Here is a 10,725-nt window from a genome sequence, read left to right as displayed (position 1 = left end):
GCCACATAGTTTTTTGTTAAAATGAATCGATGAAATATATTTTGTTCATTCGTTGCTTTATTTCCTCATTTGATACTGGGTCATTTCAATTTTCAAATGTAACCGACGACCATTTTGTAGACTGTCTACAGTTCAATCACGGTTTCGGTTATCAAATGTAGACGGAGATTCAAATCTTAATCTGTCTAACATCTGTGCAGATGCTGGGACTCGCCCATTCAAAATTTAAGTTAATGACTGTGGAAGCCTTGAAGGTCGATCAGTTCAAATGACTATGTATGTCGAAAACGAGGAGGAAAGAAAGACAGCTTTGGGACCTGGGAGGGGGAGGGGAATTTTTGATCTTTTTTCCAAATTTGTTCTTTATCTCTAAACTTGGCAATGTTGCACAGCCATCTTTGTAGACAACAAAAATTTAACCGTTGCTACATCTCAGCCCGTTGTCTACTGTTGTTTTGTTCTTCTCAAGTTCATTATTGGGAATGTTTTAATCAAAATGTCCATTTAAATGAAGTTTTTTTAAAGGGTAATTATCTATATTGTTTTATTAAAAGTGTGGTGACGCCAATTCGTCTGGGATCGAAAATAACTTGTTTGTCCCTACTGAAAGGGGTGGAGACTCGCCTTGAAAAATGAATTCGTCATCAATGTTTTTCTCATCTGTGTATTTCTGTTTTCATTTCCTCGATACTTAGTGATGTTTATCATTTCAGGCTGGGAGTTTTCCGTGGCAAGACGTGTTGTTTTATCATCCTCTACAATCTAAATTAGCAACCTAGTGCAAATCACGAGTTACTTTATCTTGCTGCAGCACCACTCAGCAGGTAATTTATCCAAAGTTTCTGCAGATCCTTCATTAGTTCTGTCTAATCAGTTGGAGCCGATTGTTGGACTACTTTTTTCTCTGGGCTGCTGATTAATATTAGCCTAAAACCCCAAAGTATCTCAGGATTCTGTTTTGGCCTTACCATCTTCAGTAAGACAATTCTTTTTATTTGAATAATGCTTTTTATTTTAATTGCTTCATTTTTGTGTGTACATGGTTTGCCATTGCAACTGTTTCTTACACCCAACACCTTCCTGTTGTGTCAATTTGCATAAAACCTTGGGCTAGGGTTTCGTATTGCAGTATTTGCTGAACTGGATTCACTATTTCAGATTGTCTCCAGTTATCAGTTTAATTACACTTGCAAATTTGAGTATCATAGTGTTCATGGGCAGATGTTCAAAGTAGCGTACCAGGAAGCATTCAGACAGGATGTAACCCATTTGCCTAAAAGAGGGTTGGGTGGGTGGAGGGAGGGAATCTGACTGCAGGAAATGTTATTTATCCATACACCTGAAGGACTCTTATTGTTGTTAGTGGTGGGGAGAGTTGGTTGTCTTTTGTACATGAAGAAAAGAACATTCAGGGATCATAGTGTACCCATTGTTAGACTCCAGAGTCGAGTAGAAATCTTATTGTTCGTATTTTGATCTACCGGGTGCTGTGGTAGTCAGATGTCCCGTGCCACAACTGCGCGTGTTATTTTCGTGTAATTCGAGCACCTGTTTCGGTGAAATAAAATATTTCTATTTTTGTCTTATATTTCATAGCGCACCAGAACAACATGTTGGATTCCAGTTATGATCGTCGCCTCAGGCGAACGATGGAGCTAACGGCAGGACCTTCAACCGCGACGACGACGACCTCTGCGCTTATCTCAGTAAGTCTCTAATCTCTAAATATTTTTTTCTATGCTATTTATTGTAATTTAAGCCTTTCTTTTACAAATTTAGCCCACCAAAAACCGACCAAATTCTACTCGCAATATCGGTGATCGACTTGTCCCAACTCGAGCCGGAAACAACTGGCAAGTCGCCTTCCACATGAAAGAAGAATTAAGCCCAACGTCGTCTAGTATGAGGAATCGAGAAGGTCCTCCTGTTGCGAGTGACGCTGCTGGTCGCGATCGGAGCTTATTTCGTTCCATTCTAGAGAATGAAGTTCTCAACAGTGGTATCGAGGATCCTCGGGAACTACAAAACAAGAAACGCCGAGTGTTTCACGTAAATGCCAATTATTTTTTATAATCAAGATGCGACAAAGCTTTAATATATTTTCCTCTCTTTTAGTATGATAGTCCATTAAAACCAGAAAATCGAGTAAGTCAGCCATATTCGCTATCACCACTGAGTCCCGCAAGCCAAAAGCTGCTGCAATCTCCACGTAAAGCAGCAAGAAAAATTGCCAAAGTGCCTTTTAAAGTAATGCTTATACAATTCCACCTTCAAATAAATGAATTCAACTAATCAAATCTTCTTTCAGGTTCTTGATGCTCCTGAACTACAGGATGATTTCTACTTAAATCTAGTAGATTGGTCTTCCCAAAATGTGCTAAGTGTCGGACTAGGGGCATGTGTATATCTGTGGGCAGCTGCAACTAGCCAAGTATACGACACCAAGATAATATTTAATTGCGAATAATATTTTACTGTTATTGGTTTATCAGGTGACGCGATTGTGCGATTTAGCACCGGAAGGTGATAGCGTTACCTCGGTGGCTTGGGCGGAACGAGGTCACTTAGTTTCGGTGGGCACACATCGCGGAACAGTTCAAGTTTGGGACGTAACTGCTGGTAAGCGGATTCACACGCTGGAAGGACATACAGCGCGTGTAGGTGCTTTAGCGTGGAACGGAGACCTCCTTGCCTCCGGAAGCCGAGATCGCCTTATCTTGCAGAGGGATATTCGCACTCCTCCCTCGATCGCGCAAAGGCGACTTTCTGGACATCGACAAGAGGTGTGTGGCCTGAAATGGTCACCTGATAATCAACTCCTAGCTTCTGGTGGTAATGACAATAAGTTATTTGTCTGGGGACTCCATTCTGTTGCGCCATTGCAGACGTTTACCGAACATTTGGCAGCTGTCAAAGGTAATATTCATTTAAAGTCTTGGTAGTATTTTGTATTTGACGTTGAATGTTTTGGTGTTTTAAAAATAGCGATTGCTTGGTCGCCACATCATCACGGAGTTTTAGCTAGTGGTGGAGGTACCGCAGATCGATGCATCCGTTTCTGGAACACGCTCACCGGGCAACCCATGCAATATGTCGATACGGGATCACAAGTGTGCAATTTGGCTTGGTCCAAGCATTCGTCGGAGTTGGTAAGTTAAAAACAAATACAAAAAAAAAAAGCTTGATACACAAAATAACTTTGTTAATTCCGCTTTTTTATTTTACTTTACAGGTGAGTACCCATGGATACTCGCAAAATCAAATTCTTATCTGGAAATACCCGAGCCTAGCTCAGGTTGCACAACTGACAGGCCATTCCTATCGTGTTCTTTATCTGGCGATGTCGCCCGATGGTGAGTCCATAGTAACAGGAGCGGGCGACGAGACATTAAGGTTCTGGAGCGTATTTAACAAGACCCGATCGCAAAAGGTAAAGATTAATTTTTGTACACTTAATGTAATACATTGAAATCATTTTCATTCTTATTTTTTAATTACAGGAAACACGATCGGTGTTGAATCTGTTCACTAGTCTGAGGTAGATTCGGTCTCATGTGCTAAAGTTAGACATTGGACCGAATGAAGTACACACCGCTATTCCCGATGCTTTAATCCGCAACTGTTGTAAATTCTCCGAGAATCTCTGGGATTTTTCCTGGTCTGTAGTAAAGACAGCTCTTCGTTGTTTTTTTTTTTTTTCATTTCTCCTATTTTTTTTTTTTTTATTATTATTTTTCCCGATCATAAATTATTGTTCCGTGCGTGTGTTGTCCTTGTGAAACCAAAACTTTCCAGAGAAGAGGAAAATTAATGAAGACATTTTATGTTCATTTCTAGTAGGGCCCTTAACCTCTACACTCCCATACACCCCACATCTCCCCTCCCCCCCAGTGTTTTCCTTGAATTTGATTTTTTTTACCCAATTATTTTGTTCTTGATTGGTTCGGTTTCAACCGCTCCCCTTTCCTCATTTCCACTAAAGCTTCTTGATTCTTTTGTTCAAAATTCCTTTTTTCCTAGACATTTATATGCAAAATTTATTCAATAGCTAACAAAATAGCCGGGGCTTGTCAGGTGTCGCTCTGTGCTGTTTTGCCGGTTTTTCTGGCTTTCGGGTCAAAATTAAGGAAATAACAGAAAATATATATGGAAATTCTTTATTCTTTCTTTATGATCATGATACTTTTATGGCGGTTTAATACCGGGTCAATGTGAAATTGAAGAAAAATTTGGGGGCAAGAGTAGGTAAAGGTTTTTGTAAACACATTATTTTTTAACTCTACTGATCAAGCATCCAAGTCCAAGACGAGAAGAGCTTCAGAGGCTCCAAGACCTACTTCTGCCAACGTCGGGTAAGTATCCATGTCGGGCTGCCATGGTAACGTTCGCTTAGGGAAAGAAGTAGCCATTTCAAATTGATATGGAGAATCGGGATGAGCCAAAATAAAATAGTACAGATCCTATTGCGAAATAATTAGCAGATAAAAAATTTTATATGGTCATGGATTTAAGGTTTGAAATGGCCATGAGAAAAAATTACTTTGAGTGTGTGGATTGTTCGATGGAAGCGCCGTTCTAGTTTCTGCCCTCTAGGTAATCGGATCAGAATACGGCAAATTCCGGATTCGTCGGCAGCGGGTTCTGGCGGTATCAAGTTAATTGCTTCTTGCTTCCTCCGGATCATTTCCTACAAAGGGTGGGTAAAATTAAATCCGGATTGGATAGCGATATACTTGTCGTCCTTACCTCTTTCTTTCGTTCTTCGGCTAGTTCCATCTCTCTAATCTCCCTAAGACGTTCTTCTTCAAGCAAACGATCACGTCTCTTTTTCTCTTCCTTCTCTTGATCAGCTCGTAACGATTCGAGATAAGCTTCATCTTGCTCTAACCTTAGAGCTTGGTTAAAACTACGTTCTTCACGGTCTGCCCTTGCGGCCACTAGAAAAGCTTCATTATCTGAAATTGTGGTTCGTAAACGTTGAACTAGGGCATCTGGTTCAATAAATCCTTCAATTCTGCAAATGAAATCATGAAAAGATCGTTAAAAATCGATTTCAATATTGCAACAGAAATTTTTCCCGTGTACCTCCCAACGACGGTCATACGGAATTCCCTCTGAACAATAATGGCCAAAAATGGGTAAGTATTCTCTCGAAGCGCTTGCGAGACACGGTAGCCTTCCAAACTATTTACACTGCACGCCCACATTAAGCAATTGCTATTAATGAACTCTATGACTTGAGGGTTGCAGAGCGTCTGACGGCAAAACTTATTTGTGTCTTGGTGGTCTTTACAGTGGAGGTATGCCAACAAAAATTTAAGATCTTTTTTAGCTTCATTGAGAACCTGACTGTAGGTTCCAGGATAGAAAGTTGGGTGTTGATCTCCAAATGTTTCATTATACTCGTGAATGAAGGAAATGACATTTCCTGTTGGATCTGTGACAGCTATTGGATTAACAGAAACACAATTAGAAAGGAAATTTTGAAGGAAAGTAGAGATTTAAATACCTGGTCGGTTTTCTGGTCTGATGATCCTGAAGACAAAACGGGTTAAATGATAAAATGTAACCATCACAACTCTTAATGGAAGAGATGAGAGGAAAAACAGCCATCCTGTAAACCCATCAGGCCTTTGGTTTGGCAATGGAAAAAGGCCTGTGTTGTCATCAAGGAAGGGGTTGAAGAAGTAAGTCATTATCCTTTGAATAACTGAGTCGACAGGTTGTGTTCTAGGTGGGTTCTGTGGGAGAGGTCTGTGGACAGTAGGTTGTCCATTTTGTAGAGGAAATACAGGCATTTCCCTGGCAGGTTGAGCCATTTCTCTGGGATCTAGACCAAGATGATCATGTATGGCTGTCTCTACATCCCAGTTGTGCCTCTCTAAAATCTCCATACATTTGTCCAGATCATCGATTCCAGACAACTCCTTTATAAAGAGACATTTACTTAACACTTTTACTTTCAACATTTTATGACGAATATATACATGAATAAGTCGATTTCTTACCTGAAATTGGACTAGCTTCTCTGTATTTTGAGGACTGAGTTCACGATCTTCAAGATCCATTACAATTTATTGTAACAACTTTGGGAACTACAGTTGCCTAGCTTCTTCTTTTATTGTGTCTTTTAATCAGTAGACTTTTCTAGCAACCATCGGTGAAGAACTGAAGATGAATAATATTTCCTGGGTTCCTATCTTGGCCGCTAGGCTGCACTCAAAAACTTTTATCAACTCAACTCCTTGTCCTGCTCGCGGGGAGTTACTTTGAACATCTCCGTGTCCGTGTAAAATCTGAGATCAGTTTCCTGTTGATAAGAAAGTATCGTAAAACCCTCAATTCATCTGATTTTACACTACATGCGATCTTCATCACCCCAAATTCGTGGAGATCGCGAATTTTTGGCTACATTTGATAATTGCGCAATAGTAAGCGATTATTACTTTTCATGTACTCCAGGTTAATTTGCATACACGCCTTTGCAAAATTGAAAGTTGCATGCATACCAAGTGAGCATGGTACTTTTAAGTTAGTTTTATAATTTAAAGATTCAAATAAAACAAGTCGATTTCATCAAAATTTCCTCCCCTACTATAGTTTAGTCTTTCACAGCAATAACAATTGAAAAACAAATAAGCTTAGGAGTAAGTAAGTTTTTTATAGAAAAAAATTTAACAAAGGAAATTTGTTCTGTATTCGTAATCTGGGTTAGAAAAATAAACACATAATAACATTGCGACAAATTGATTCTTAGTAAGGGAATTCCAAGATTTTCTTGGATGAGATTTCTTTTCTTTTTTTAATTTGGAGAACTCCAAACGTTAAACAAAAATTTAGAATAATGAAGAGGCGCCGTTGAAAGTTCGTTAGTCCCAGCTCTCCTCAGCTTCGGTTGGACGTTCAGCTCCGCCACCTCCTACAGGTTTATCACCAAACTGAATATAAAAAAAAAAAAAAACAATATAACAAAAAACACCACCAGAATGTTTACAATCGAAAATTTAACTCACCCGACGCATGTCACGACTAGCGAAACCACCCTGAGTCGAAGGTGCATTGTAATCAAGACCCATTCCACCCATTCCGGACACCAACGCTTGCAAGAATGCAGGGACATCAGCATTGGACTAAAATAATATTCCATGAAAAAACCTATAACACTTCAAAACCATTTTATCTCTTTACCTTTGAAAGCAATGAAACTAGCTTGCCCGCGTTAGGACCATCTTTCTCTACATCAAAGAAACTAATCGATTGTCCAACATTACCCACACGACCAGTTCGACCAATGCGATGCACATATTCCTCAATATCACCAGGAAGGTCGTAATTAATAACGTACTTGACGCCCTCAATATCTAGAAAAATTTGATTTAACATAATTCACATTTTAAACAGAAAGAAATATACCTAATCCACGTGCAGCGACATTAGTGGCAACCAGAACATTACGTATACCAGTCCTGAATTCACGAAGTGCTGTTTCGCGTTGACTCTGAAGACGGTCACCGTGGATACTCGTAGCCTATACGAAAACTTAATAAAAATATTCAATACAATATACGAATATGTTCTACCTGGATATCGCTGTTGCACAAAAATACAGCAACGAAATCTGCCGTTTTCTTGCTGTCGACAAACACAATAGTCCTAGCTTCTCCCAATTCACGAAGGATTTCTATCAATTTGGTCCTCTTTTCATTGCGCGCACATTCGTAAAACGTTTGCTGGACGTCGGGATTAGTTCCGCCCACAGTTCCTGTAGTCACGAAAATGTAATCCTCCATGTAATTGGCAGCCAATGCTTGGACTTCCTCTGGAAAAGTGGCTGAAAACATGCAAGTGCGACGAATTCCCTATATGAGGCAGAAAATTAGGATTATTTGTTTAACAGATATCAAACCAGACTCACTTTTGGGGGCATGGTTGGATGAGCAGCAATTTTTTCAATATCGGGTCCAAATCCCATGTCGAGCATACGATCCGCTTCGTCCAAAATCAAAAACTTTACAGCGGAAAAGTCGAACACACCACGGTCAAGAAAATCCTTAAGTCGACCGGTCGTTGCCACAAGAATGTTGCAGCCAGCTTGAAGATTACTTCTTTGATTACTAGAAACAGTTCCACCGTAGATTATCACAGACTTCAACACAGAATTGTATGCAAATTTGTAGGCTTCGCGGTGAATTTGAATGGCCAACTCGCGAGTGGGTGCAAGGATCACAACTTCAGGCTTCTGAACCATGCCGTGAGAGCCACCAGCAATTCCTTGCTCTAACAAAATATTCATCACCGGAACCAAGTATGCAGCCTAAAGATGAATACATCGATTAATGAATGAACTTTAATGTTGTTGAGTATCTTAGATGCAACACTGCCATTGCAAGCCACTATCACCGACGTGCCCACTTATGTTTGTTTTTCCCTTTATCTACCCATTCGTCCCAACTCTTTGAATTGAAAGCAAAAAGGTTGTGAATTACTGTAACGAATAATAATTACCGTTTTTCCAGATCCAGTGACCGCACTGGCAATCAAATCTCTTTTAGCCAAGATAACTGCAATTGACCCCTTCTGAACGGGGGTAGGTTTAACATATCCTGAATTCTTTATGTTCTGCAGCAACAATGGACGCAAGCCAGCTTCTTCGAAAGACGTAATGTACTGTGGTATATTTTGTCCGGTCACCTAACACAAAATGTGTTAAAATAACTAAGTAGACCTAGATAAATCGGAAAATAGTTCTTGTGTCCAACCTGAAGAGCAACTTTATCAAAGTTGTGGAAGTGTTCTCCGGATGAAATCCCCTTGAACAATTCATTTTCATCGGTAGTCATATCTGGCGGTGTATATTTCTCGCGTGGTTTTCCATCCTCAGTTAGGGAATTATATTCGTCCGGGCATTCTTTTGTACTATGACCAAGTTTGTAGCACTAAAGAAAATTAAATTAATTAGTTGTACTGTTCTAATGATTAATAATGTTTTACATACATTGTTGCACTTGCTTTCCACTGTGCAATCCTTTGACATGTGTCCTTCCTCTTTACACTATTTAATAAAACATGAATTCATATAAAAATTTAGCAATACATATTACTTATGAAATATACCTTGAAGCATTTGGTATCTCCACCACCACCTGATGGGCATTCCCTTGCGATGTGTCCAGCATCTCCACACTATTTAATTCAATTAATAATTAAAAGAAAACTGAGTTGTAGTTATCGTTGAGATTTACCTTGTTACACGTACGAGGCCCACCGCCACCTCCCGTTGGGCAATCCCTTGCCATGTGTCCAGTTTCTTTACACTGAAAGAAACTTGAATTTAATATTTGATACCAGATAATAATAGCACTTGATTACCTTATGACATGCACCATCTCCACCTCCACCTCCCGATGGGCAATCCCTTGCCATGTGTCCAGGCTGTTGACACTGAAAGCAAATTCAATATAATATTTGAAATAAAAAAAATTATAACCCTTTCATACCTTACGACATGTACCATCTCCACCTCCACCACCACCTCCTGTTGGGCAATCCCTTGCCATGTGTCCAGGCTGTTGACACTGAAAGAAACTTGAATACAATATTTGATTGACCAAAAATAGTAACCTTTGCCTACCTTATTACATGTGCGATCTCCACCTCCACCACCACTATTTGGATTAGGGCATTCTCTAGACATATGTCCTTCTTCTCCACACTATATTTAAAAATTTAAACGATTACTTTTGAACATTCCAGAATTCATGTGCTTTATCATTTACCTTGTAGCAAGCACGACTGCCTCCTCCTCCAGCACCTTTGTATCCACCTCCACCTGCAGAGCTTCCAAATCCACCACCTCGTGGCTGGTCTTCCACATCATTATTGAATTGAGAGTTTTGAGTGGGTGCATCCCAGCGACCAGAGCTGGCAGGAGCAGTTGAAGCACCCCAACCATTAGAATTTCCAGTGGACTTTCCTGGAGCATCCAATCCATTCGAGCTAGAAGCAGGATTCGCTGCAGCTCCCCATTCATCATCAGAGGCTGCCCTAACAGTGCTCATCTGGCTAACTGTCGTAGGTGCTCCTCTTCCTCTACCAGCAGGTGGTTTCATTCCTCCTTTATTGTTGTTATCATTCCATGAACCTCCAGCACTACTTTTAGCTGGAGCAGTGATCACATCGTCCCAATCGTCACCCATCTTTGGTTAATCTAAACCAACATAAAATAAGCGCATGAGGAACAATGAGTAAATAACAATTCAACAGTGAAATTTAATCCACTTGTATCACGCACATCCAAACAAAAAATATATCGGAGATTGTACGAGATGAACTAAATAAATGTAGTGGCTTACCAGAAGGCTTATTTCGATAATAAGTTAAGACCTCTGTGGTCAGAAGAGTTGGGTCAATAGGCAGACACGAGAGAATTGAACTTGTTACAACCTTCACCTCTCTTCAATCCCTTGCCAAATCAAGTGAACAGTCCAACAGGGTCTCAAGGGTGAACTTGAAATCCGAATCTTGAAAACGTCGGCCCAAGTCGAAGTCCCCCTTGCCAAGTCACGTGACTTTACGACTTCGGAACCGGAACAATTTCCAGATTTCCAATTTCTATTTTGTTTGTAAATATCTCCGTTCATACTCTTATAATTATTAAAATAATTAAATAATGATTAATATATAGTTTGAATATGAAATTTTGCCGAATATTTTTATTTAAAAAAT

At 39.8% G+C, this 10,725-nt stretch overlaps 3 protein-coding genes across 5 annotated transcripts; 1 reads left to right on the top strand and 2 right to left on the bottom strand.

Moving 5' to 3' along the window:
- The first annotated feature begins 382 nt into the window (after positions 1-382).
- Positions 383-4,160, top strand: LOC124191159 (fizzy-related protein homolog). Of its 3 annotated transcripts, none has more exons than XM_046584193.1 (11): positions 383-526; positions 714-824; positions 927-976; positions 1,597-1,706; positions 1,780-2,049; positions 2,116-2,247; positions 2,309-2,431; positions 2,493-2,916; positions 2,986-3,149; positions 3,233-3,430; positions 3,501-4,160. In XM_046584193.1, exons 4-11 carry the CDS (start codon positions 1,611-1,613, stop codon positions 3,540-3,542), a joined length of 1,449 nt encoding a protein of 482 aa, XP_046440149.1. In that variant the 5' UTR covers positions 383-526; positions 714-824; positions 927-976; positions 1,597-1,610; the 3' UTR covers positions 3,543-4,160. The 3 variants fall into 3 exon arrangements, with proteins under 3 accessions (XP_046440149.1, XP_046440147.1, XP_046440148.1); XM_046584191.1 differs by having other exon boundaries at positions 875-976; XM_046584192.1 differs by lacking the exon at positions 927-976.
- On the bottom strand, positions 4,144-6,293 carry LOC124191160 (FAS-associated factor 2-like). Its single transcript, XM_046584194.1, has 6 exons — positions 6,009-6,293; positions 5,510-5,927; positions 5,086-5,446; positions 4,747-5,014; positions 4,541-4,687; positions 4,144-4,460 (listed from the first exon to the last, which is right to left on the bottom strand). The coding sequence occupies exons 1-6, from the start codon at positions 6,066-6,068 to the stop codon at positions 4,287-4,289; spliced, it is 1,428 nt and encodes a 475-aa protein (XP_046440150.1). The 5' UTR covers positions 6,069-6,293; the 3' UTR covers positions 4,144-4,286.
- Positions 6,294-6,673: 380 nt separating this feature from the next.
- Positions 6,674-10,547, bottom strand: LOC124191158 (ATP-dependent RNA helicase vasa-like). Its single transcript, XM_046584190.1, has 16 exons — positions 10,353-10,547; positions 9,777-10,207; positions 9,632-9,712; positions 9,498-9,575; positions 9,370-9,441; positions 9,243-9,314; positions 9,115-9,183; positions 8,996-9,052; positions 8,760-8,936; positions 8,506-8,691; positions 7,916-8,314; positions 7,581-7,859; positions 7,414-7,528; positions 7,189-7,361; positions 7,014-7,130; positions 6,674-6,938 (listed from the first exon to the last, which is right to left on the bottom strand). Exons 2-16 carry the CDS (start codon positions 10,194-10,196, stop codon positions 6,870-6,872), a joined length of 2,364 nt encoding a protein of 787 aa, XP_046440146.1. The 5' UTR covers positions 10,197-10,207; positions 10,353-10,547; the 3' UTR covers positions 6,674-6,869.
- Positions 10,548-10,725: the final 178 nt, after the last annotated feature.

The sequence above is a fragment of the Daphnia pulex genome, chromosome 3 (assembly GCF_021134715.1).
Source record: "Daphnia pulex isolate KAP4 chromosome 3, ASM2113471v1".
NCBI lineage: Eukaryota > Metazoa > Arthropoda > Branchiopoda > Diplostraca > Daphniidae > Daphnia > Daphnia pulex.
Note: the sequence above shows the minus strand (reverse complement) of the source record. Positions and strands in the feature narration are given on the sequence as shown.